Here is a 26,409-nt window from a genome sequence, read left to right on the forward strand (position 1 = left end):
TTTTACACACATCCCGTAAATCTCTGATATTTAAATAATGAGCGAGTTTGAATAGATTTATAGGGTCAGTTCCAACTTTGCACTCATTGGTATAAATGAAAGACAACAGCTCTTTAACAGTACAGGCATCATAATTAAGTAGTTCAACTAAACTCATTTTTTTTTCGAGCATATTTTTTTCAATAATCTTTTTCATTACATCACTTCTAGCTCCAAATATTGCTTTATGTGCAGTTAAGCAACCATCCTTAACAATGATAACTGAATCATGAAAAATTTCATCTTCAAGTATTTTTTTCATGCTTGCAATTAAAGAACTTGGATTAAAGATTGGTATTTTATATACCAGGCTAGCAGAATAACGTCGAGCAGTAGTTTCGGATAATAATTGAGCTTTGAATTGATTACCATCAGGGTGCATTCTATGATTCTCAGACTCAAATTTAATAAACAAAATTGAGTCTGTGGATAATGCAGAGTTACTTCTAACACAAAAATTTGTCATATAATATCGTATACCAGATTCAGTCCTCTTATAAATTGAATAAATGTATAAAGAACACTGCTTATTATTTACTACTACAGATTTTGTCTGACCAGTGGGTACTACAAAATTAATATCGATGTATAAAAAATCTTCACATCCTTCCATGGTATTTAATACTGTAAATTTTTTTTTTTTTTTGCAAAAAATATATTTTATTATTGAAGACTCGTTCTACACGTTTTGTCATTATCGGAGAAACATAATGTACTTACGTTGTATTAACTTTTGGCCTTATTGAACAGTTGGAAATTTTTGTAGATACCTGGTGCTCATTAAGTAATAAGCAAACTTCTTGCTGCTGAATGTCAACTCGGAGATCTTGAAGTTTTTACATGGCTATAGTAACTAAAACGTTAACTTATTTATGAATTTAATCGACTGTAAGCCATAGAAACATACATAAAGCATTAATTGACCATAACAGCAGATAATGGAAAAAAAAGTCGAGTAGAAATTAATGAAACGAAGCATGCATGTACGCAACGTATGTAATACGTATACTTACGTACTTACTTTTATTGCATAAAAATAACGTAGTAGACGTGCCAGGATGATATTGCAGGATGCAGTATAAATAGCTAGTCTACGGTGGAGGTGCTTATACTGCGACTCTATATTTGTAACCGCAAGTACTTAATGGATTTATTTGTTTTGCAAGTTTGCATGCCACAATTTTGAATACGAGATACAAGTTGTTAGGGTGCGTATACATGGAGTCTACAACCACTCGAACTTCTAGGACCAGCCGGCTCTCTTCCTTATAAGCTTCAAATCTTCAATGCCAGAGTCTGGTTGTCTGGTATAGACTCCATCTAAACGCACCCTAATTGTCGTAAGTCGTAACGGATGGACCGAAAAGAGAGAGATAGCAAGAAAGAGATTCGTTTTCAAAACAAAGGCATCAAAAGGGTATCAAAAATCAAAATACCCAAGTACTTATACCAACTTTAAAGTTGAGTAAAGGCACATGTGATGAAAGTTGCTGTCATTTTATCGCCCAGCGATACTGTAATCTAGCATACAGCCAAAATGTGCCCAAGTCAACTGTGAATGTTGTTTATTGTTTCAAGAAATAATAAACATTTATATTTAAATATTCATAACAAGTATTGCTCTTTCTCTAGAAAAGGATAAATATAAACAAAACAAACCATGTTATGTGAATTTAAATAAAACTATTGGTTTTCAGGCCAACACTTTTCTTTAAACCTCGAATTAAACGACAGTAAATTTTACCCTGAATTAAAAGTCAGTTAGATGAAAAAATATTATATTTAAGTTAAAACAATAATGCTACTAAACAAAATTCCCTTTTAATTAAGCTTGTAACATCGTGTCATCATTCTACAACTTTTTGTTAGTATAAAATTAATTATACGTTTTTATGCCAAGAATACCAATTATTTAAGTCATCTTAAAGTTTATGTTTACACATGCAATTCAGCAACTATTTAGGTACGAGCCGGACATCTCGGTTTCACTGTACAGCGTAAAATAATGGATGCTTTGCACAATTATTGTATTTTTTAATTGATATGACGTGATAGAGATTTTTTTGTGTAATACACAAGGTTTTTTTTATCTAAACAACAATGGATTAGCGAAACTTCTTCTGGGCTGAATAATGTTATTATTTGGATTTTCAAGACTTGTGCAGATACCACATCAGCGTATCTGTTTATATTTTTAATGGAAGATATAGGACAGAATGGAATATTTACAGAAAAAAAAATTAACTACACTGGTTGTCAATATCATTACTTGAATGGTTAGAAAGTAGAGTACGTAATTATATTATGTAGTGTAAAGTGTTATAATTTTCAAAAGAAAGGTAACAAAAAAAATGTAGAATACATTATTAAATCTTCGTATTTATTTTGAGTGAAAAATACATATGATGACAATTTTTTGTCTATGTTACGTTTAATAGCTTGGCTGAACAAAGGAAACATTTTAATCAAATAATAATTTAGTTATTCTAAACAGTAGTTTAGGTTCCAACAAAGCCATTTGTTCGAATTTATCATTTTGTAAAACACTTTTGGGGTCACATTTAAGAAACTTCATGGCTTTAAAAAATATGTCATCTTTTTTATAATTATGAGATGTCTTCAGAACAAATGATATATTATCCAGTGAAATAATATCTGCCAAATAGTCTAAGAAATCTGAGCATTCCACCAATCTTGGTAACTTTGTATCAACATAATTTAGAGCTTTCTTTTGCAATTCCTGTAGTTCATATTTATCTTCATTAACAAGTCTCAAAGTTGATACTACATTTTGCTCATTGATATTTGACTCTAAATATTTCAGACAAATACTTTGTAAATCTGTCATCTGCATTAAATGAGATAGTTTGAACAAATTATGAGCAACATTTTTTACATCACAGATATCACTATACATGTAATTTAGTAACTCTCTCACAACATTAGCATCCCATTCGTCAAATTTTACTTGACCTGAGTTTTTTTCTTTCATTTCAGAACTTAACATATTACTAAAATAATCACTTCGAGCACACAGAATAAATTTATGTACGTTAAAGACGTGATTTTTAGCAATGATTTGGAAATCTGAATGCTTTTCGCTTGTATGTAGTCTCAAGATATTTTTCATCAGTGTGTTCATCCTTTGATGTATAAAAAACATTTGAATACTAACATCAAATTTTGATAGGTTAAATATATCATCAATATCTTTAATACGGATGGTTTCTGAAATCCATGTGCCACTTATATCATGAAGTATAAAACGTGAGGCATTATGATCGGTGTTGAAATTTACGACGAGTTGAAAATCAAACAAAGTATAAGAATTTTTTAGTGGAATTTCAAATTTTACGTCATATGCTTGAGAAGGACGACGATAATATTCATCAAAATCAGAATCATAAAAAGGTTTAATATACTTTTGTATATAATAAGTTTTCATTATTAAGTCAAATTTTTGTTCGATATTCGTAACTATAATATTTTGTGATGAAGTCCATGTCTTCCACTTTGATGGTGACGGTTTTTCAAGTTCACAATACCTCGTTCGTCGCTTCGTTCTAATAGTAGGTTGAGTGTTATCATCCCTTACTAAAGTGAACTGGCAAGTTAATTCAAGCTTCTTGCAAGGTAAATCGTCCATTTTTTCTTGACTCTTCTGAAAACAAGATGTAAATTGTAAATTATGACCGTAAGAAATCGATAAATATTAGCCTTATAAAATTTTTTTTGTAGTAGATATTATTTCAATTACGTTTTTTAAAAAACTTCCGAAGGCCTTATTATTGTATTATCAATTATGAAATCAATTGCGATTGTAAGTATACTGTGTATTGTGACTTAATAAGTAGTACATATATTTTACTTTTTGCAGTAGAAACTCACCAAAGAAAGCAAATATGTATACTTACTTACAAATTGAAGAGAGTTAGAGAGTCAAATTTTCTTTATTTCATAAGTATGTATAGGTAGAGGTATACGACGAAAGGGAATTCGTCGATTCTTTCAAATATGTTCGTTCTAACCCCGCTTCGGTTCGGTTCGGCAGTCTGCACCAGTAATCTCTGCTGGTGCCAAGTGCCAACTGCATGATATTCATGTGCATAAGTAAGTAAGTACCCACACATACCGGTTGGTAATGTAACTTCGTAACGTGTACAGTGTATGAGTGTACACTGCGAAACTGGCGGAGAGAAAACGTGAGTGCGGGTGGTGCGCGCCGGCCCGGTAAACACCGCAGAGCCAAGAGCTATCACCAGAGATAGCTATCATAGATAGTTACATAATGGAACATGTGAAGAAAAAGAAAAACACCCCATAGAGGGATAGAGCTGCCGCGAGTGCATGGAGCAGGGATCGAACCCTAGTTCCTAGCCCTCGGAACACTTAAAAATATACAAATCCCAAAATTGCGCAGATTTCCAACTAAAAGAGTTTTTTTTTTACCCTCTGTAAGGCCTTACACATAGCGAAAGTTAAAAAAAAAAAATGATCGAAATATGTGCTTGAGAAAAGTTCTTAAAAAGTTACTGTCCGTTATTTATATCGATTCATGAAATGTATAAATTAGTTGCAAATTGTTTATTTCTTAATTGTACGTGATTTACTGCATTTGTTTGAAGAATATTTTTAACATCGCACGTAACAGAAGATGATGTAATTCAAGTTTTTACCTGACTTGCACAGATTAATATTAGCTTCAAAATTTAAAGAAATCTCTTTTTGATTATACATGAACATTGAGTTGGTGCATAAAAATGATGCTGTTGAATTTAAATTATAAATTATCCAAGTGTATATTCTATATTGTATAAAAAAACATATATTATGAAAACTTATGTAACAATAAAAATACAATAATTTAATACTAGAAAAAGTTTACAATTGCGAAACATTTTCATCAAATTTTCAAACAAATCCAGCCAAAGATGCATCCATAAATTTCTTGTATATAGCCATAAACCTTGCTGCGAATGCTTCCAAATGAAATATAACTTTTGATCCATGATGCATTCTATGTTCATACTCTGCTGCAACGGTTGCTATTTGAATTTTTAGCTGCAGGTCGCATTTCTTTGTGACTTCTTGTAACAGTACTTTGAATATCAAATCTGTTGGAATGGCATGGGTCAAGAGCTCGTAAAATTTATTTCTAATTTCCAATAACTTTCTCGGTGATTGCTCAGTAACCATGAGCTTTGCTATATTTTTTATGTAAACTTGCCAATCTGGTTCAGTAATTTTCTGATCTACCGTAAATGGATACCTGAAAAAAAAAATTTTTTTTAGCTTCTTAGCTTGTGTACTTGTGCAAAAAAAATTTTCAACCCAAAAGAATTCACTTACTGTTCCACTTTGCAAGCTTCTAACATTAAAATAGCTCTTCGCAAATTTCTGCCACTCGATTCTGCAATCTTCCCTGCAAGTTCATCAGGTAAAGTAAGACCCTCCTTTTTAGACACAGAATGTAGGATATTTGTAATTTCGTTGATGGTGGGAGCTGGAACTCTAATGCCCAAACACCTTGATCTTATGGCAGGCAATACTCTTGAAGTAGAATTTGAACAGAGTATCAACCTACAAGTAGCAACATACTTTTCCATTGTACGACGAAGTGCATGCTGCGCATCTTTTGTCAAATGATCAACATTTGTCAATAGCACCACTGTAAAACATTAAGTATATTCGTATAAGTAGTTTGTTGTGTGTGTATATATGTGCGTTTTTTTTGTGTACCTAAGTTGGATCTAGAACCAGATACTCTGATAACATATCATGAATTTTTCGTGGGTATTATTTACTAGGAATTTATTTCATATCACTGGGTAGTACTTGGAAAAGTGCATTGAAGCTTATTTTTACTTTGCATTTAAATTTAAAATACTAGTTTTATTTTTTCTTTTTTATCTTCTAATTGGCAGAGAAAATATATTTAGTACGTTTTTTTGCGATCAGTCGATCGGTTGGTCAGTTAAAATTACACATTTAGATATACTTGTTTAATTAAATCGACCCACCAATAAACCATAAAAAACTTATTTTTTAGAAAAAAATTAACAAATTGCAAACACTGCAAGTTTTATGTACTTGTAATTCCGGGTTTCTTCCTCCCACAAACATTGTTGAAAGTTGTAATATTTACAATAAAATCAGTTTAAATAATTGTAAAATATTTATATATAAAAATAATTTACAATGTTAACACATATTATTAATCAAGCTTGTAACATAATTCTACCCTGTTGTTTTTAAGTATGTATGGTAGTATTTTCTATATAATAATGATGTTATGCTTTTTTTTAAATTGTTCCTAGTCAATTATGTTTTCAAGCAAAATATTCTGATACTTCACTGTTATTAATGTTAATAAGCTCAAGCTTACCTTTGAACTCTCTTTGACCATTTGGGTCGATTTGGTGAGTTTGAGCTGTAGTTTTTACAAGATCCATTATAACTACTCTGTCATAAATACCAACATCATTAGGATTTACTTCAATGTGATAATTGCTACTGACAGTCATGATTTCAAGTTTCTTCTTTGACGGAGTCTGCAACGACAATTAAAAAATAAGGAAGTATTTAAGCTTGTAGATAAAACACAAAACAATATAAACAATCTAAAGTACCTCAAACTGCATGGGCTCCATTCTCAACCTTTCAACGCCATTGCCATAAAGTTCCTTGAGAATGCACATGATCCTCGTTTTTTTACCAGCTCCTGGTGGTCCATAAACCAACAGATGTGGAAAATCGCCCTGCTGAACCTGTATTGAAAATATATAAGTATTCAATACTCAAAATGCATTGTTGTTGTGTGTCTTAATCGTCCCTTTTCCGCGCGTGAAACTTAACCTTGTCAACTTGAATCAACAGTTGGAAGAATTGAACTTACTTACCATATTTTTCAATCGATCTGCTTGCTCTGTATGATAATCTAATTTCGCAAGACTAGTGGGACGATACTTGTCAACCCAAAGCGACATTTTGCACAGCAAATCACCAAAACACGTCTTCAACAAGTAACTATTTAAATACCTCGCAGTCTGCTGCAGCCGACAGCCGAAAACAAATGTGAAAATTCTGGCGCTCTTTTCCATAATTGCTCCGTTCTACCAACTGCAGATTGATTACAACGCCGGTTTTTGCGGCTATTTCAAACATTACTCCGTTTTCTTGAAAACGGAGCAAAGTTCATTTATTTATTATTTAAAATGCTATTTTGTTACTTAAAAATTTTATTGCATTTCGTTCTTCAGTTTACAAAGTTTGTGTATAAGTAAAAAATATTAATATATACGCAGAGACGGTAAGATACTTGACGTTTGTCGTTGTGTTATAAAAATAAACACGTTATGAAAATTGTTCATATCCATGAGACAGTTAAAATAAATTTTAGGCATCGAATATACCTAAATTATCTTGCACTTCGTACAGACGTTGAAGGTATTCGATTTCTAATTTGGCTCTTTGCTTGTAGGGTAGTCTCATCAAGCCTTCGCTCAATCTTGAAAGAAATCCATCAATCATTGCACACTGTTCCTTGTCAGTCTTTTTGTAGTTTTTTTTTGTTTTATCATGCGTCTGATCTGTAAAGCAGCAAAGTTTAATTAATCATCATAATTTATAATGTTAAATTGAAGTGAAATAATTACTTTCAATTAAAGCTTCAATTTCCATATCATCATTTAGCGAAATAACATTATCAGTTATCTCTGCAACATCATCACTTTCCTTGTCACACTCGTTATTTGGCACGTTTGAAGGAATTATATCTGGATCGTTAAATTCAGCATTTGCCTCATCATCTCCAGCATCCTCGTCACACCGAATACTTTCTACTATTAATACGTCTTTAAGATAAGTACTCGAGTCATCCATGCTAAAAAAATTTAATTAATTATATTACGTATTTTATGATTAATCAGTTAAATATTAAATATTTTATATAAACCTAGTGGGTGAATCGTCCGAACATATAACTTTGTCATTTTCATCACAGTTTATTACTTCAACTACAATCGAGTCATTTTGATTTCCCATTACTTTAATAGAATCGTTAGAACTATGACTAGATTCTCGTGATATTTCAAAACTTTTTTCAACCTTTTTTTTACCACCAAGCTTTACCTTGGCTTGTTCTTTTTTTTTCACGAAAGAACATACTGGAAGCGGTTTCGTGAGACTTTCTTTCTGAACTTGATCTTGAGGTGTTAATTTTTTTTTATTAGATTTGCAATTTTTTAATTTCTTCATTATCAAGCTAATTAAGGACCGTTTCTGCTCCCGTTTGCTTGCAATTTGTTCGACTTTCAATCACTTGTTAGAAAAAAAAAAAAAAAAAAAGATTGATATGAACTTGGTACCATTGTGCTTTTACAAACTAATTTATAGTGAACTCCACGAAGTGTATATTGTTTCTCGCTGTCATGTTTTTACTTCAGCGCACTTAAATATGTATACTTAGATGATAATTAAGAATAAAAGTTCAAAAATTTTTTGTGCCATGTGAAATCTACGGCTAACTTTATTTATTATGTTTATGGACGGACGACCTTGAAGACGACCATGTTCGTTTCCACCCTTTTCCACACACCACAACTCCACTCTCCACTCAACCCTTGACCCTCGACCCCCTCTGCAGCAATTTCCCACACCCTCAGTATACCCCCACTCGAAGTGTGTAGTGGTTTGCGCGGCGGCTCTGATTTTCAGGTTATGTTTGCGCATTTGTTGTCATTCTGCTATTTTGAAATTTTCTCTTTGTTGACTATACTTTATCTAACCTGAAATAATTTAACCACTTGATTGTATATTTTTTAAATATAGAGTTGGAGTTTAAAGTCAATAGTAATACAAAAAATTATCCGACAACATGTGATTTGAGTGAAATGCGTGAATGATGTGGTTATTTTAATTTATCTTGATTCAATAAAAGCTCATAAAATGATATTTTCGTGATTGTGGGCATGCCAATGGAACAAAAAAAAATAGGTGCAGTACAACAGTTGGACAAAAAATTGATAAGTCTGGTGAAAGAGAGACCAGCGCTTTATGATCCCAGATACATCGAACAAGATAAAATAAGGGAGACCAAACAGGCTTTGTGGCATGAAATTTGCACACTCTTAGAAGGTATTTTTTTGTATCCATTTTGTTTTACTATTTCAGTTTTTAACTACATATCTAGTGATTGTTTGTTTTTGCTTTTCTAAAGGACAATTGGATGCAAATACTGCCAAAGCTCGATGGAAATACTTGAGAGAGAGTTATATGAAAGCTAAACATAAAACAAAAATCAAAGAAGAAGTTTCCAAGCGATTTGGTACTCCGCTATTACAACCAAAACTTAGAAAACACTCTTTCAGATACCACGAACTCATGGAATTTCTTGAGGATTCCATACGTTACCAGTATGTGTGAAAAACCAAATTCATTGAAAGACATAAGCGATTTTTGAAAGAATAATTTTTTTCTTAATTTTTTACGAACAGATCGGAGAAACTTGTACCAATCAAAGAACTGAGGAAAGTTCCAAAAGTTCCAAATATAATTAAAAGAGTAATTCCAATAGCTCCAAAGCCTTCCGTACTACAAGTAAACAGTGCAGATTTACAAGCTAGCATGGTTGCTAATAACATTGATAATGTAGCGCCTTTTACACTTGTACATATACCATCTACATCGTCTCCACAGAATTCTAATAGAAACGATTCTTCAACAAACAGTAATGGTGAGTGAAATATTTACACGATATTTTTTAGTCTGGCTTAACTTTTGTCATTTTTAAAGTGAAAAATGTCGTAGGTGATGCCGCAGTTACTGATTATGACAAGATTTTCTTGGAATGTCTGCAAAAACCCATAGAGCAACCTTCACCAGTCGATGGTTTTTTAATTAGATTAGGAGAAGGGTTGAAAAAATTACCTTACCGAGAAAGATCCAAGCTCGAAATAGAGTTTTTACAACGGTTGTATGAAGTTGAAGAGCAGTTGGACAATTGTGATGAAATGTGGGAGGAAAAGATTGATCTTCAGTTATGAGTGTTAAAAGAAAAAAATTAATGGATATAAATATTTTAATTAAAGAATAATTTGTAAAAATTAAAAAATATTTATTCATTAAAAATAAGTTTTGTAAGTAAAACCGTGTTTTTTTTTGTTGGACTTCTAAAACACTTACAACTTATAATTCAATTTTCCCTAATTACCTCTACTGTCTAAATAAAAGTAATATCACAGTAACTATTTGTAAAAAAAGTTGGGCTTACTTTTAGTACCTGTTGACAGTAAAAAATACACAGGAACACGATTGTTATTGCAAAGTAAAAAACTAGCACCGTTGAGCGTTTTTTTTTTAGGTCGAATTCCAGTCTTGTATTGTAATTGACGTTACTTTACAAAAAAGTTTTTTGAATTTTTCTCTTCCTTTCAATGCCTCATCACTTGGATCTTCAGCTTTCATAAATATATCAATGCAGCCTTGAAGGTAATCACTTGCATCTCTTTCTATGATGGCGGCATACTGTCTTTCATTCATAGGCTTTGCTATATCTCTTTTCATGACAAAATTATGCAAACACACGACTGCTCTGATAATTTTAGTTGTATTAGCAGCGTTGGTACAAAATTTCTTGTGAAATATTTTCCATTGACTAGTTAATATGTCAAATGCATTGCTGGCATACTTGCTGACATGATCAATTTTCTCATTATATACATCTTTCGCCAAATCCAAGGTATCGACAGATTCGTAAGAACGCAATATATTATTTGTAAGTGGGAAATCTCTGTTACCCACCAAGACATACGGCAAATCTGAATACTCTTCTGACAACTCCAGTGGAAAATCATAAACATTCTCTTGTAAATCACGTCCAACTTCACTTTGCGAGAATACAATACTGTTTTCTGTCATGGATTCTTGGGTAATGCTTGATAAAGAAAAGCAACAATTGGCATCTATGATTCCGAAAAATGCCAAATTTCCCTTATCCTTACCTTTTGTTTCCGAATAAAAAGGCGTCTAAAAAAATTCAAAGTTTGTTTTTGATGCTCAGACCACTCAACGATTTGCACAATCATAACTAAAAATTTACCTGAAACAAAAGTTGCTTTCCAAAGATGGCACCCATGCAATGTGGAAAATTCAATTGCTTCTCGAATTCGTGTGCTTTCTCTTTCCACAGATCACTATTTGGTAATGGAAGAACTGCGTCTTTTAAAACTTCCCAAATAACTTCACAGGTTTCTGTAACAATCTTGGACACTGTGTTACAGGATGTCGCAAACTCGTAAGAAATCATGAGCATACTGTCCCCAGATGCCAAATATCTCAGACAAATTTGTAAACGCAGATGAGGAGGAATCGGAGTCTTCACCCATTTTTGTTTTTTAAGCTTGGACTCGACAAGTTTGAGTAGTTCATAATAGCCCTCAACATCCAGCCTTATGTGATCATAGTACTCGTCGTCAGGTACCGGATTTTTGCCAATCATAAGAGGGTAGTCACCCTCGATTCTTTTCTTCTTTGTGGGAACTTCACCTAAACCAGGAGCTGGTCTTTTGTTGGACAGGTTCGTTGCATTCAAAATATCACTACTTTCCTTTTCTTTTATTTTCTTGTACAACTTGTACAATCTTATCAAATGCAAGCGCTCTGCTTGCTGCTGGTGAGGCAGCTGGTGGTGAACCACATTCTGCCACTCTCTCCATCTTTTCATAATTAAAGCCAAAGCTAGTTCTGGTTTCATATCCGTCACTCTGAAATAAATTGACAATACGATATTTTGGAAGTTAAATAAAGTTTATTGTTTATGAGGTACTCTCGTTACCTGTACCGTTATCCAGAATGAGTTTATGTTATTTGCGATTGAAATTAATTGAGATGTGTGTTTATTTTTGGCGAAAATTAAATTAACCAGTGGTTTGAGTTGTAGACGGATGATTGACTTTTGGGACGTCTCTCGTGAAAGTTTCTTAACCTTATAAGTATCTTGTATCTTTTAAATATGTATCTGTATGAAATGAAATGTATCTAAGATGATTAAGACCTACAAGTACACGCGCAGATTTTTTTCATGTATCAAATAATTAGAGGATAAGTGGAAATGTTAATTTATAAGAAATACTTGAAACTGCTTGATGAATTTGATAAATTTATTTTAAGGTACTAATATATTTTACACTCATTTTTTACATGTAACAATTCCTAATGTAGGTTCGGTATTTGATTTTTTTTTTGTTCTCCATTAATAATGGAAGTTGTTAAGTACTGGATCAAAACGTCGTAATTTTAAAAGGTAAAAATTAATTAGATTAGGTTGCAACTGATGAGCGATACAGTTTAATTTAATGCTTTGGCAAACGAGCATACAGAATTATCATTAAAATGAATGCTTTACATAAAAAATTACACACACAATGGCCAAATCAGTTAAGACAACGCTTCAATTCATCAAAGGCAACGGATAAAACTTTTTAAATAATAGTAGAGTAACACTTATGGCAGTGTGTCTTCATTTAAAATTTATAATTGATTTTCAAAACAAAATAATACTACTAATGTCAACAACGGTATAAAATAAAAAAAAGTCACTTCAAGTTTGCAAATTGCAAGCTTCATTGACTCAATTAAAAGTAAATTGCTGATTAATCGTTTCACAATTTAACAATCAAAGATACTAGCCGACTACTTTTTTTTCATAATTATATATCAGTAGATCGAGATCATTACAGCTTATTAAACCCACACGCCGTGAGGGTTTTTGCTAGTAGGCACCGCAGTTTCCAATTGCCTGGGAGAGCCTATCATTTTTCTTGTACTTCCCGGCTTGTGAGCTCCTGCAACAAATGATAATCGTATTGCTAATTATTTAATTGCTTCCTGCAGAATAAAGCAAAAGTACTGATATTTACCTTCGAGCAAATGTTTTACTTGTTCGTCTTGACACGCGACTGTAAGGCTTTGTAAATTTGCTTCCTTCATATCGGTCACAAGCCTCTCTACTTGCAATTTTTTATCAACAATGGCAGCTTCGATATTTACAACTTCCTGCTTCAACGATTCGGCGCACTGTGTCGCCATTTCGGCAGAACGCTTGGCTTGCTCTACTTCGTTTTGGAGATGATCCATTTCGTTGATGATTTTTCTCTCTATCATCTGGTATTCATCGGTCTCGCGGTTAATCTTATGCTGTTCCATCGCTAATTCTTCCATGACAAACCTGAAACACGACAATCATTAGCAAAAATTTGATCTCGAGACAAATCTTTAAATTTAATCCACCTGATTTTGTTTTTGCACTGAAGCAATTCCGTTTCACAATTTGCGAGCTTAGATCGCAAGAGGGTGATTTCTGATTTAAGCGTTTTTTCTTGCTGCTTGACAATCTCGTTTTCTTCTTCCACATGTGCTAATTCTTTCAACTAAAAATAAAAATTTACCTTAGCAACCTATGAAATACTGAAAAATTATAATTTTCTTTTGTTAAAAAATCGTTACTTGATCCTCTACGAGTTTATTAGACGATTCTATTCTATTCACTTCCTGCGTTATAAAGTCCATTTGATGCATTTGTTCTTTGTTCTTGGTCTCCCAATACATAATTTCAGCATCATACTAAAATTATATGGTAATTAATATTTGCAAGTAAAGTGAGTATGGTTTTCATTTGAATGATTGAATCATACTTTAGTCAGATCAGCTTGTTGAGCATTGATTGTATCCCTTTGCCTATTGACTAGTCTGATCAGTTCAACATATCTTTGAGTATATGCGACCGTCACCATGTTTTGCCCTTGATTGGCAATGGGATTGACGTTTTGATTTTGTCCTTTTGTTTCTTGAAATTCCTGAAAGTGCATGAGTACATAAGATATTTCGCCACGTGAAAAACCGTGAAAGTTCAATAATGATACAAAACATTTACAAACCTGAATAAGATTTCTTTTGGACTTGGCGGGATTGTTGGGTGACATTTGTTCTTTATAAAGATGAGGACTACATCCGCTACTCGTGTTACTTGTGTTTGGTAAGTACTGCGACCTTCCAGGGCTGTTTAAGTTAGGCGGTGGTGGATCGCGATAAGGAGGAAGAGTTCTCTGTGGTGGTGACGTTGGTCCGGGAGGATCTCTGTAAGGAGGCACTTCACGTATTTTCTTTTGCGAGGCATAAATACTTTGTGCTGGAATAAAAATATTGGTAAATTGTCGTAAGTCAATAAGACAAGTTATTAAGTAATTTCCGGAAGTATTTCGGTACATCGTTAACTAATTACCATCGATATTTGCAGATCTGGTAGGAGACTGGGCAAGTCTTTGAGACGTTTTTCTTCCTCCAAAGTCTTTTGATTTAAGTTGTGGAGTAGGTTGAACTATGGCAACATTTTCCATTTGGATCTGTTGGAAAAAAGAATCAATAAATTCCGTGCTCAGGAAATAAAATTTAAAAAATTATATTAAAAATGTAATTGATCGTACCTCGGGGCTAATATCACTCATATTTCCGTGAAGTCCGCTAAACGTTAAGGACTTTCTAATATCATGATTTCTTTCTAAACTACTTTGAATATCGTCAAAGTCTGATCCTATTGTCGGGCTACCCTTAACACTGTCGTAAAAACTATTATTCAATGAGTGCTCTGCCAAAGGATTTTGAATCCCGTTGGCTCTATTTGTATGTACAGGTCTAGGATTCGCAGAAGCGGTATTTTTATTACCCTCAGGCGTAGATTTTCGGAGTATCAACTGTACCTCTGAGGCGTATTCGCCCCATTTCATTAATATCTGCAATTAAAATTTAGTTACTTTTAGACACACATTTTAAATAACGATTAATTATACATGCCAAACGACAAACATTTTTCCATGAATCATGAATTTATCAGCTAATAACACAGGATTATATGGTTCATCAAACACTAACCTTTTTAATATGTAAAAAATTATCAAATTTTTTAATGAACTATTACCTATTTCAAAATATATAACCAAAGCAAGTAATTACCAATAACTCGAGGATTAAAAAACAAAACTTAGTTGTTAACGAAAGACAATTTTTCAGCAAAAAAGAAAAATAAGTTCTTGAAATCGAATCTTTAACTGCTCTACAGCAGCAAAATATGAATTTGGCAAAAGACTAAGTATCTATTAATAATCTTCTGCGTTCCACCCCCCAACTGGAGTCTAAATATAAGCCATTTGAAAAAAATGGTAGATTGCCAAAACAGTTTTAAATACCTTGAGAGGATTCTCATACGGAGCAAGCAGACGTTCGTTGGTCCTCCATCGTTCCACCAAGGTGAATCTGCCAGTTTGAGCTGTCGCATGTGCAAGTGCGTACACCACATCCTAGAACGAAGAAAAAGAGGGTCAAAACAAATCAAAATCCAGTCATTGTGTCGTTCAGTGGACAAAAACACAACAATGTAAGGCGGTCAAACATCACAAACAACGAACCTGGCAAGTGGTAGTCTCGGTAACCCCGCAGACGATGCGCTGTATACCCTCGACCCACACCTTCAGCTCCATATTATTGTTGTCACGCTAATATTCCGTGGAGTCACATCGATAACGAAGACGATGCCATTGCACTTAAACAACAAATCGCCTGTGCCTCCGACGAGCAACCAAATGCACGAACCCCCTAGGTACTACCTAAATTAAATACCTAGGTATCAACAGTACATACATCAGCCCATTTGGAGCGAGAGAGTTTCCGGATGCACTTCCAAGCACGACATTTGTGACGGTTTTTTTTTTTTGGTCTCTGGTGAGTTATGGATCGATTGACAGTGTTTTTTTTTTCCAGAAACTAAAACCTTTTCACTGCAGTGTCACCCAGGAGTGGTGGCCAACCCTTCGGTCGTCACTTGCAATGCAAACGGATGTAGAAGTCTCCGTCTGCTGCAAAATCAACTAGATAGATGAGCTCTCGCTCTCGCGAGGGACGCCCTCCATGCATACACTTGGTGAAATCTTTATTTATTCGGCTTACACCCTTGCCTATTGTAATTAAGCTGCACACTCCAATTTTTTACTACTACAAATTAGGTAATACTTATAAAAGGCTAATAGAGGCTCTCACGGATTAGTTCTGTACACTTTTTTTTTACACAGAGTGTGTAGAGTAAGTACGCAGTTTTTTATTTGGATACGAGAATACGATATGCAGGGGCGGGGGCGTGTATGTATGTAGAAGTCAGGCATAAGAGGATAGAGAGTCGCAGAGAGCCATTTCGCCATTTGTAGGTGCCCATAGGGATTTATGAATCCCTAAAAATGGTGGCAGTAGAGACTGGAGAGAAAAACACTTGCAGCTGCTGAATTGTTGGTATACTCTGTTTTGATCTTCTCTATGCTTATACCCTCAACCCTCAAGTAGGTTACCTACATTGTATAGGTATTTAAAAAAAAGTAATGTGTATGACAACGTGACATTGTGACAAGTACACTTAACACAATCTTCACATAAAATGCACTTTTAATAGTTTTAATCTGTTACGAGTTACGAATCTGTGTGGTTACCACAGACATACAAGTAATTATTCTATAGAAATTTTGAAAAATTGTTTAATACTTTGAAAATATTGAAAAAAAAATTTTTTTTTTTCAATTTCAAAAATTATTTAAAATTTAGAACAAATTTCTTTGGTAGGTACATAGGAAGGTAAGTTAGGTGTGACAAAAAGCATTAATTTCATTTTTCCATCGCATATATATCTTTTTAATTCTAGATATTATAATCAGCAATATATACATAGTACAGTAAGGCAGATCTAAAAGTAAAATTGATTTCATATCTTTTTGCCTGAAAAAGGTAAACGGGGTGATATTCGCTGATAACAGTTATTTCAGATAACAATTGCCGTTGAGAAAAAAAATTTGGATTTGCGTTGTTTGCAACGTCAGAAATATTTAAATGCCACGTATATGTACAATGTATCTCTAGAAATAGAGAAAGGGGATGCTTTATCGTCGCATTAATCGAGTACTTGCGACGAAACGTGTTTTGAATAAATTATAAGCTTATTACTCAACACTTCTTCACTCATAGTTCAAAGTCGTGTCATTCAAGTGAACTTTTTTTTTCAATTCCTCTGAAAAACGGTTAATTACATGGTAATTACACCAGTTACATCAGGTTCACACAATACACACAAATATACTTACATGACGAGTACTTCATATTATATGCAAGAAAATTCACGAGCATTAAATCGGAATCAAGCGTGTCATGAATGTATTATTTTTGTTTGACGAATTGAAATTGCAACTACAGTGTACTTGCCGTTCATCAAGTTCTCTAGCTTGAAGAGCTCACACTTGTTACACACATCATATTTGTCTTTCCGTATTTTTAATTAAACGAGTTACCGCTAAACAAGACACAGAATTTGTAAAAAATAACTACGTGCGTTCATGTTCACTCGATCCTGACAGTAACATCACAGCATTCTGTCTAACAGAATGTTTATTATACTATTCTTAGTTCTTATCTTTCACGCTCTTAATTAGACATTGGAAGGCTCTCGCTTATTCGTTCATCATCTTTTTTTTAAAGACGTTTTCTTGACTCTACCTATGATTTCTTTTCCATTGCATGAAATTTGAAAAAAAATTTATTGTAGTAAAAAAAGATTTTATTCTCATTCAATTTTGAAGAATGGGCAATTGAGTTAATGCTAGCATATGTATATAAATGCCGCTAAATGATGTTGATGAATAAGTAGGCATACATGCATGGTTTTTTGTAGGCGCATGACTAAAAAATATAAATAAAAAATTTTTTTTTTAAACTATCGCGCGTAGTATCAAAATATAATGAGATGAAAAATGAAACTATGTTCGTGGATTTGTAGTTAATAAAAGGAATCGTAAAATACATACTAATTTAATATAGGCCTAGTTTTATGCATACTTCGTTTTTTTGTGACGATCAATGGCGTGATTTTCTTTAACGAGAGAAGATGAATTTACAAAGATTTGTCAATAGACACTACACATTAATTTTTTTTAAATAACTCTACATTTTATACAAAGTTTATTTTTCATTTTCATAGCAAAATCAAGATATGATAATTGTTGATTTTTTTCTTCTTTCATTAGACAATTATTCACCAAATCTTATAAAGTACTGTACAAATACAAAAAATAATCACGGGATAAAACAACACAACGTAACACTGGTTACACGTAAAAAATAGAAAAAGAATATGTCAGCCTATTGTCTCACATGACACGTTCCAATAAACTTTTAAAGGAAATCAAAATAATTGTTTTTTTTGCATTCTACAATTTGTCTTTCGAAAAGCGTAACTTAGAAAAAAGTTTAAAAAATATAAAGAGGTCTTTGGTGCCCAATGATATGCAGTTGGGGGATACAACGCACTCGGGTTTACTTTAAAAAATGCACATCCTATGGGCCGTTGAGAAAAATAGTCAACGACAATAAAAAAAAGTCTTTTCTGCTTGAGTTAAAATCACTTTTGTACTTGCTTAAAAAAAAAATTATCTTCTAGATGATTTTCTTCTTCTGCTATTTAATCGCTTGGGCCGTCGGGTCTTCAGTTTAGAGTTAACCAGCCAAGGTAAGGTAAAATCACTGAAAATGCGAATAAATAATTTTTAAAGTGATTTTCTAAAAGTATTCACGTGATGTCTGTCAAATTTACCTTGCCGTATAACTAGGAATGGCGGCTCCAAATGCCGAAACAGGTAATATCGTATCAACCTGAATGCTCTGTATTTGCTCAACCTCTGGCCACAGTGTCGTTATTTGCTCATCTTCTAGAGAAGCTAAACACGGTCCAGGATGATTCAAGTTGTAACAAGCAGAGTGATGGCTTTGCCTTTCTTGCCTTTGCTTCAACTTTTCTATGTGCCTCTGTTCTCTATAAAAATAGAAATTTTATTTCTAATAAGGTAATCCAGTCAAATGTTTGGTATTTAAAAATTGGTGTTAAATATATTTTAAAGTTATACCTTATCCTCTGGACGTCCCATCTTTTACGCCGTCTTTCATCGTTTTCTAGCTTTAAATGCCTTTTATTAAAAATCTCGTCATCCAAGTTTTCTGTTCCCTCCATTGTGTAGCAGCTCGTATAAACTTTTACCCTCCACATAGGAACTTCCAAGTTGGATGACGCACTGTCAGATGCGGTCCGATCTTTGAGACTTAATGCAAAATTTGAATTCCCAATGGCAGTGTAATAGTGTTCTTCCGTGGTTAGAAAAGACTCTCTTCTGGTTAGAGATTTGCTTTTCTTTTCTAATTTTTTGAAATTCTCAAGACTGGGCCCTTTGCCGCCCTGTAAGTTGAATAGTATAAAATTAAAAAATTTATCATAAACTAAAAACTTTACAATACACAAAGTAAAATTCATAAACGGGTAAAATCGTACAAAGTAGAAAGCAAGCAGAAAATATTAGTGTATGCCAAATGCATTATAAATTTACTTCATTTTAGTAACAATAACGAACTAACATGGCTTTCTGGTGTTGTGGAAGTAGTCTCGTTGCTCACTGTAGAAGAGCTTGAAATACCCCGCTTTCTTTTACTAACGCTAATATTAGTGTCGGACGTTGGATCTGACTTTCGCTTTTTTTTGTTTTCCCAAGATTCCCCCATTGTCTCTTGTTTGCACTCAACTTTTTCGGGTGATTCTTGTTTCACTGTGGTCACACCACCACTAGTATTTAGTCTTATTTTAAAACTTTCACTGTACTGTGGGCTAAGAGAGTCCGATTGCGTGATTTTTATATTTTCACTGGTCGAAGGTAGACTATTCAAAGAAGCACTCAAACTTGGTGGCGAACATGGTCCCATGTGATCCAGCGAATTCTCATTATTGTCCGAGCGCATCTTCTGTAGGTTAACTCGCCTATCCATACGCTCCAGCCTCAGCTTTAGCTGCAACAAAAATTAAAAACAATCAACGTAACGTTCTGTCATTTTCATCGATTTTTTTGAATACTTTAAAAATCTTTTCCATTCCATGCTTTATATTTTATCATGAGTGTGCAATTAAACGTTGACACGTTGTTATTTGAATGTCAAAATCATTCATTTCATTGTAAAAAGCTCTAATTGGAAAACAAAAAAGTAATAAATTGCCTTATTTTTCGTTTAAAAATTACATCGTTCAAAATATCAGCTGTCGCATTTTGTAAACAAACCCCCCCCCCATTCCCTTGTCGTAATGGCTGATCATTCGGCATCGTGAAAAATGAAAAAAAATCATAAACCAATTCGTACAACTCTGTGGTATCCCTGCAACATTTTGGCAGTTCGCTGATTAACGACAATCCGAGTGACGCGACAGTTCAAACTAGCCAGCATTTTTTTCTCGTCCATCAGAACTTTGCTGCATTGGCTTCGACCGCACAGCAGTCCCGTGGGAGTGTCCCCCGGCGGTGGTGTAACATCTACACTCCTCGGCGGCGAGTATTGGCGTCGTGGCGCCATGTCGGACCGTCGGACGTGCTTATAAGCCGCGTTTGACCTTGAATGCGTGCCTCCACCTCGCGGCCCTCGCGGGCACTAATTAACGGCAATTTCCACACGCAGAACGCAACCAAAGTGTGATTTCAAATTTTTCGCCTGTCATCAGCACACATCAAGTATAGCAGAGCAATGAACGTTGCATCTTGGCCAACAATCAACAAAGCGTCTTGCGAAACACACACACACGCGCGCGCGCACACATACACCGTGAAATGTCAAATAGCGGTGCTATTAAACAATATAGTCTTTTGGGGCGTGTTCCTCGAGAACAGATTAACCACAATTGGCGGGAAACACCCGGAATGCTCTGCTTATGGAAATAGCGACAACAGGACAACACCACGAAATATATCACACAACTGGCACACGGGGTATGAGTAACAGACGGCAGATATCATTGACATAACCGTAAAAATCACGGAACTGACGACGACAGTGACGACACAATAGCAAACGGAGACGAAAAAAAAGAGATAGATAACAAATGGATAACACTTTATCTATAATGCAATCGTGATGTTTCGGCGCGTGACACACCGTTAAACGAAACCACTGTAGCTTCTGTATCTAGCTCATCGTCAGCGTTTTCCTTTTGTTCTCTTTCTTTTATACTTGATAGTTGATATCTTGATACACCTCGTACACCCGCCTCGATTTGCACACTGCACGTGAATACACGCACAAAATTAAATACCTTACTGCTTAAGTATATGCATAATTGCCGACTGCTGAAGTACACTTACAGATAATACCGGTCGTCCTCCCCCACCGTAAAACAAAAAAGTCCCTAGGGTATGAGCATACACTACGAGGTTACCAGCACTGGCGTGAAAAACTTCATACATAAATAACAGAGCTATATACTGGTGATATACTTCAAAAATGCGCCTGCTCCAAAAAGAAAGATAACATTCATACTCTAATGTCGTTAAGCACTTCGGAATCTTTGGATTCGGAAGTCGAATACAACGCATACATACAAACAAACGTATGCGAAGGAGGATGTTACAAAAATACGAAAATCTAAAGCCGGCAGTTAAGTAGTAATTGTAAGTATATAATTACAAAGTATGTAGAGGTAAGTAAAGTTGTGGAACAAAAAAAGATCACCCTGTATAGGTACACATGAGAAAGCATGAATACCTACCGTCTCGTTTTCCTGTCTAAGGGCAGAGAGCAGTTTGTCCTTAGTGACAATTTGTTCGGACTGCTGCTGTATGAGATCCAGATGCAGCAGTAGCAGTTCCTTGAGATGCTTGACCTCGGTGAGGTCGTTCTGTCGAGCCTCGTTACCTCTCAATGGACTGACACCTAGGGCAGAGGTAGCCGTGGTAGGCACTCCGCCGTCGGTCATGCTAGCATACATGTGATCGAAATCGCACGGGTAGCCAAGTATACCCACGATCTTGGCTGCGCTGCCGCTGTTGTTCTCTTGCTCGCCAGCAAAGCTCACCTCCTGCAGCTTGTCCTGTTGGTGCTTTGACTGATGGAGGTTGTGGTTGTGGTGGTGATGATGATGATGATGATGATGAGGGTGATGATCCTTGAGCTTGTCCTTGACTACGCTCGTCGCCGTCGAACGTATGCTGTTCGTCGCCGACGATGACGACAGGTGCTCGTTCATCGCCGCCACCATGTTGCAGGTGACCACTCCAGCCTCGGACACCGGCGCCGCCTCGTCGCCGACCTTACCTGTTGTTCCATTTATTATTAGATCGTTGAGTTAACTGATAACTTAACGGGGGAAATTTTTGTTGTTTTTGATGGTGTGTAGTATTATGCTCTGAGACAGCTGATGCAGAGAGACAGGTAGTAAACATTGCGCCGCGCACGAAGTAAACGGTGAGAGTAGAAATACAACAAATCTACAGTAAAGCTTCAACTATGATTGAAAATTAATGTGAAAAATTTAGTTAGCATAAAGAGTTAGTGCAGTTTTTTTACTTATTACAAAAGTTACACATAAAATTGGACAGATGAGAATGAGAGGGATTGTATACAATGCAAAAGGTTATGTACGCGCTTGCATTCCGTTAAAATAGACGTAATAATTATATGTTGCAGTTGTCTTACTTTCATTGTCTTATTGTTCACTTGTACTTGTTTCACGTCAACAATAACATAATTCAAGTGCATATTATTGCGAGTGTATTTTTTATTTCAACAATCACATACAGGCAACTCTTCACCACCGTTTGACTGGCAATGAAAAAGTAGACTGCTTTTTTATCGATTGGAAACAAAACAAATATATATATATATATATATATATATATATATATATATATATATACATTTATACATGTATTTATATATATACATACACTTTGTGTTGACAAAGTTGAACCATATATAGTTGAACGTATATGTAAATATAAATAAAATATTATGAAAATTGAAAAGATAAAAAAACTTGACTGATTTTATATTTAGAGAGATTAAACAAACTTTTTTTGATATGCCTAAATTAGAGAACAAAATAGATGGAAAATGCGTAATGAGTGTACAGATAAGAAGGCCTGTATCTGGTAAATAAAGCAAACTTATCATGTACAGATTTTTATGAACGCGCGTGTTTTGCCACCAGGGTACTTAGATAAGTAGAGCTAATCTGCGTTAAAAAAAAAAAAAAAATAAAATAATAATAATAAGATTGTTAACGACAAAACACTCCATTTTTTTTCGAGTACTATTGGAAAACATCTAGCAAGCAGTCACAACATAAATGACAAATCAAAATAAGTAACGAAAAAACACTTTCTGCAACGAGAATTTTAAAAAGAAATAAATAATAACAGTGCTGGTGTACACTATCCACATGTAATATAAACGAATGATTTAAAAGGGCAACACATCTGTGTGGTTTTAGTCGTACACCTTTAATACCAATAAAAAATATGTATGTCGATACAAAATGTAAACAATACTGACCGACAGGTGCCGTATTTACAAACAAATCAAAGCATGTATGTACACGTATTGCGTGTGCAGTATTTTTTTTCCATCATATCGCAGCCTGCCACTATATATAGGTATACCAGCAGCTACTTTGCTAATTTTTCCAGTCATCTCTGTGTAAGTTGAGTACATATACAGACATAAGTAAGAAAGAGTAAATCAAAACGAGGCAAAAAACGGACGCACGGAGAAGAAAAGACGATGGCAAACAAAGGAAACCTAGCTATTGTAATGTATGTACATGGATTTACATTTATGGACCTAAGTACGGCCCTTATAGGGCTAAAAAGGGCATCAGCGAAAACGCACACAATCAGACGCAATCATACACCATCTATTTTACGTACACATTACCTATATTATACATATTTTTAACGCAAAAACTACTGCACTCAACATTGATCATTTACGTATTTGCATTACATTTGCCACGAATCACCGTGTATGGTCTACCTATGTAGCTTACCGAAGTGCGTGTGGGCGAGGTCGAAGCCGTTAGTTCCGTTGCACCCGTTAACAGTGACTCCTGCAGAAGACGACAACGACGACGACGACGACGACGATAACGACAACAAAGAAGAAGAAGAAGAAGAAGATGAGCAACAGGAAGACAACGACGAGGAGACACCCGCACTAACGTAGTTCTCGCCGGGACCGGCTTGTAAAAGACGCCGATTGTTGCGGTCACCACTGCTATCAACAACAACACCCCCCGTACAATAAGCGGCTTCCGCCTGCGGTCCTCCGTACAAGCCGATGTTGTTTCTGGTGATGGTGGTGTTAATGGGCGCAGTCGCACTGGCACAGCCAATGACCGTAGCTGCGGTGGCCTCCCCGTTGTAGCCGTTCAGCTGCGAACTACCTCCTCCTGGCGCAGGGGAGCTCGCTGACATGCCGGCAATAATGAGCTTTCGGGACTTACACCTCCTCGCCGCGATGGCCGACGACGAGGAAGGTGACAGCCGACGCCCGGAGGAACGGACGACGCCGCGACGCCTCGTTGCACGGGCATGGATATTGTCCTGGCGAATTCGCGGAAGTAAGGGTTGTTTGTTGCTCTCGATTACATGATAACACACCGAACACGAGACCACCACCTTATATTCGCGAAACGCGCGTCCCTTTTGCGCCGTGCACTAAGTACTGTCGTTATGCGTAGTTTACTTGTGATGTATTTCGGTTGTTGTACCTATGAAGTTATTGATTATGCGTGGGATGCGCGATTGAGAGGTGCCGGAAATTCAAGAGTTTTTTCCGACACGAGCTGGGACACGGACACACGCGCGCGCGGCTTACCTATATATTGTATTATCGGAGCAAGAGCGAGTGTGTGTGTGTGCATGGCGTGGTGTGTGGTGCTATCTCTCTCTCTCTCTCTCTTCTTCCACGATGCCTCTCTATACTATTATCATTGCTTTATTTGTTTTTGTCATCGTCTTATTTATTATTTTTTTCTTAACGATGTTGTGGATAATTAATTTAATCAACTTTTTTATGTTTTACCAATTTTTATCAATTATATTAAGTGTGGTAGAATCACTGATGCGGATTTTTGGCCTATGGTTGCACTGACACACGCTGTACACAAAGATTTTTACTATACTTACTCGCCGCATAATATATATTTTACACGTACTGGTACTAAGTATACAGTCGCGATAGCCGGTGTTTTGTTACACTTATTGATTAATTATTGTTATTGTTAGACACTCTCCAATTTATTGAAATTCAACAATAATTAAGCGGACTCGATCACTCAGTTTAAAATAACACGGATGTAAAAAAATGAAACTATAATTTATAACGTAAAAAACACGCTGAAGACGTCAATTTTTCTTTATTTGTGAAAACATATTCGTACATAATATTATGATCTTATACTTTTGAAATACCGCTTTTCATTGGCGAAAAAATCTATTGCACGAATTTTCTCATACGCTTTCTTAAGAGTGTCGTAAATTATTTTACATATAACTGTAATCGAGAAGAAAATAACAACTCCTGCAGTTTTACGTTTATACATAGGAGTAACTAATTTCTCTATAGTTATCAAGTTAGTGTTATTCTTCACGTGATGTAGATTTGACTATATTAAAAATTTGATATAGGAGAAAGTATACTATATGCGTGATTGTTTGTACAAAAATAATTTTCGAAGTGTATTGTAAGAATCGCCATGAAATTTTATGAGCTTCAATGCACGGCTTACAGGCTCTTTGGCAAAATGAAGTCGAATTCGACATTAATTATTTAATAACCGTGAACTCATAGTTTATTTGTAGCTTCAACCGAAGCATAAGCAATATCGGAGTGTCAGAGGTTAAAACATAACTGTCGAAAGCACGATTGCTTCTCATAAGTATAGGTGCAGGAAATTACTTTTGGAGCAACATTTTATATGTGATGCACCACATTGGAAAATAGACAAAGTGTTGCCCCGGACAAGAAAAGTTATGAACTTTTGCATAAATAAAAACAAAATAGGTTGGATAAAACATTGACGCGCCAGTACATAGTGTTGAACGAAAGAAGTTTTCAGCATACTTTTTTCTTTACACCCCGAATAACTCCTATACAATTCAGTACACTGAGAAAAGTAAAAGAACGTAGTTAGCAACTTAATCAGAAACGTACCGTAGTATTATGCTGTTTTTTTTCTAGGAGAGTGTGCAACAAAAAACTTACCAACTGTTGATAGAAAACGTCACACTCGTTTATATTTAACGTCTTCGCACGTTAATTACAAACCTACGAGAATTTGATAGTTAAAGTACACCACGTTTATGTACTATCTGCACCTTTCCTTTTCTCAGTGTACAGATTTTAGTGTACCATCACCATCCTCCACACCAGACACCAGTACCTCATGTGCATGTCCTAGCTGTTATTAATCCTGTGTCATCCATA

At 35.0% G+C, this 26,409-nt stretch overlaps 6 protein-coding genes across 8 annotated transcripts; 1 reads left to right on the forward strand and 5 right to left on the reverse strand.

The window, feature by feature from the left end:
* Positions 1–4,734: 4,734 nt before the first annotated feature.
* On the reverse strand, positions 4,735–7,091 carry RfC38 (replication factor C subunit RfC38). Its single transcript, XM_014355800.2, has 5 exons — positions 6,939–7,091; positions 6,669–6,806; positions 6,425–6,590; positions 5,389–5,707; positions 4,735–5,308 (listed from the first exon to the last, which is right to left on the reverse strand). The coding sequence occupies exons 1-5, from the start codon at positions 7,023–7,025 to the stop codon at positions 4,951–4,953; spliced, it is 1,068 nt and encodes a 355-aa protein (XP_014211286.2). The 5' UTR covers positions 7,026–7,091; the 3' UTR covers positions 4,735–4,950.
* A 195-nt stretch (positions 7,092–7,286) lies between these two features.
* Positions 7,287–8,082, reverse strand: LOC149374355 (uncharacterized). The gene is made up of 3 exons (XM_089594047.1): positions 7,994–8,082; positions 7,695–7,921; positions 7,287–7,628 (listed from the first exon to the last, which is right to left on the reverse strand). The coding sequence occupies exons 1-3, from the start codon at positions 8,080–8,082 to the stop codon at positions 7,435–7,437; spliced, it is 510 nt and encodes a 169-aa protein (XP_089450173.1). The 3' UTR covers positions 7,287–7,434.
* A 478-nt stretch (positions 8,083–8,560) lies between these two features.
* On the forward strand, positions 8,561–10,103 carry LOC106641356 (uncharacterized). The gene is made up of 4 exons (XM_014355764.2): positions 8,561–9,174; positions 9,257–9,452; positions 9,534–9,772; positions 9,847–10,103. The coding sequence occupies exons 1-4, from the start codon at positions 9,009–9,011 to the stop codon at positions 10,080–10,082; spliced, it is 837 nt and encodes a 278-aa protein (XP_014211250.2). The 5' UTR covers positions 8,561–9,008; the 3' UTR covers positions 10,083–10,103.
* Positions 10,104–10,206: 103 nt separating this feature from the next.
* On the reverse strand, positions 10,207–11,991 carry LOC106641357 (uncharacterized). 2 transcript variants are annotated; one of them, XM_089593903.1, is made up of 3 exons: positions 11,879–11,991; positions 11,138–11,801; positions 10,207–11,064 (listed from the first exon to the last, which is right to left on the reverse strand). In XM_089593903.1, exons 2-3 carry the CDS (start codon positions 11,789–11,791, stop codon positions 10,396–10,398), a joined length of 1,323 nt encoding a protein of 440 aa, XP_089450029.1. In that variant the 5' UTR covers positions 11,792–11,801; positions 11,879–11,991; the 3' UTR covers positions 10,207–10,395. The 2 variants fall into 2 exon arrangements, with proteins under 2 accessions (XP_089450029.1, XP_014211252.2); XM_014355766.3 differs by having other exon boundaries at positions 11,873–11,991.
* A 205-nt stretch (positions 11,992–12,196) lies between these two features.
* RASSF8 (ras association domain-containing protein 8) lies at positions 12,197–16,241 on the reverse strand. Of its 2 annotated transcripts, none has more exons than XM_089593939.1 (10): positions 15,498–16,241; positions 15,279–15,389; positions 14,520–14,825; positions 14,321–14,438; positions 13,974–14,221; positions 13,731–13,892; positions 13,543–13,659; positions 13,327–13,466; positions 12,957–13,264; positions 12,197–12,881 (listed from the first exon to the last, which is right to left on the reverse strand). In XM_089593939.1, the coding sequence occupies exons 1-10, from the start codon at positions 15,567–15,569 to the stop codon at positions 12,781–12,783; spliced, it is 1,683 nt and encodes a 560-aa protein (XP_089450065.1). In that variant the 5' UTR covers positions 15,570–16,241; the 3' UTR covers positions 12,197–12,780. The 2 variants fall into 2 exon arrangements, with proteins under 2 accessions (XP_089450065.1, XP_014211277.1); XM_014355791.2 differs by having other exon boundaries at positions 13,974–14,224; positions 14,318–14,438; positions 15,498–16,240.
* A 500-nt stretch (positions 16,242–16,741) lies between these two features.
* On the reverse strand, positions 16,742–24,745 carry LOC106641411 (male-specific lethal 1 homolog). The gene is made up of 6 exons (XM_014355831.2): positions 23,969–24,745; positions 21,692–22,236; positions 19,525–19,950; positions 19,023–19,348; positions 18,713–18,931; positions 16,742–18,642 (listed from the first exon to the last, which is right to left on the reverse strand). The coding sequence occupies exons 1-6, from the start codon at positions 24,393–24,395 to the stop codon at positions 18,549–18,551; spliced, it is 2,037 nt and encodes a 678-aa protein (XP_014211317.2). The 5' UTR covers positions 24,396–24,745; the 3' UTR covers positions 16,742–18,548.
* Between the last annotated feature and the right edge of the window lie 1,664 nt (positions 24,746–26,409).

This window comes from Copidosoma floridanum, unplaced genomic scaffold (assembly GCF_036245765.1).
Source record: "Copidosoma floridanum isolate Cflo_tuat_1 unplaced genomic scaffold, Cflo_Japanese_pri ptg000020l, whole genome shotgun sequence".
Taxonomy (NCBI): domain Eukaryota; kingdom Metazoa; phylum Arthropoda; class Insecta; order Hymenoptera; family Encyrtidae; genus Copidosoma; species Copidosoma floridanum.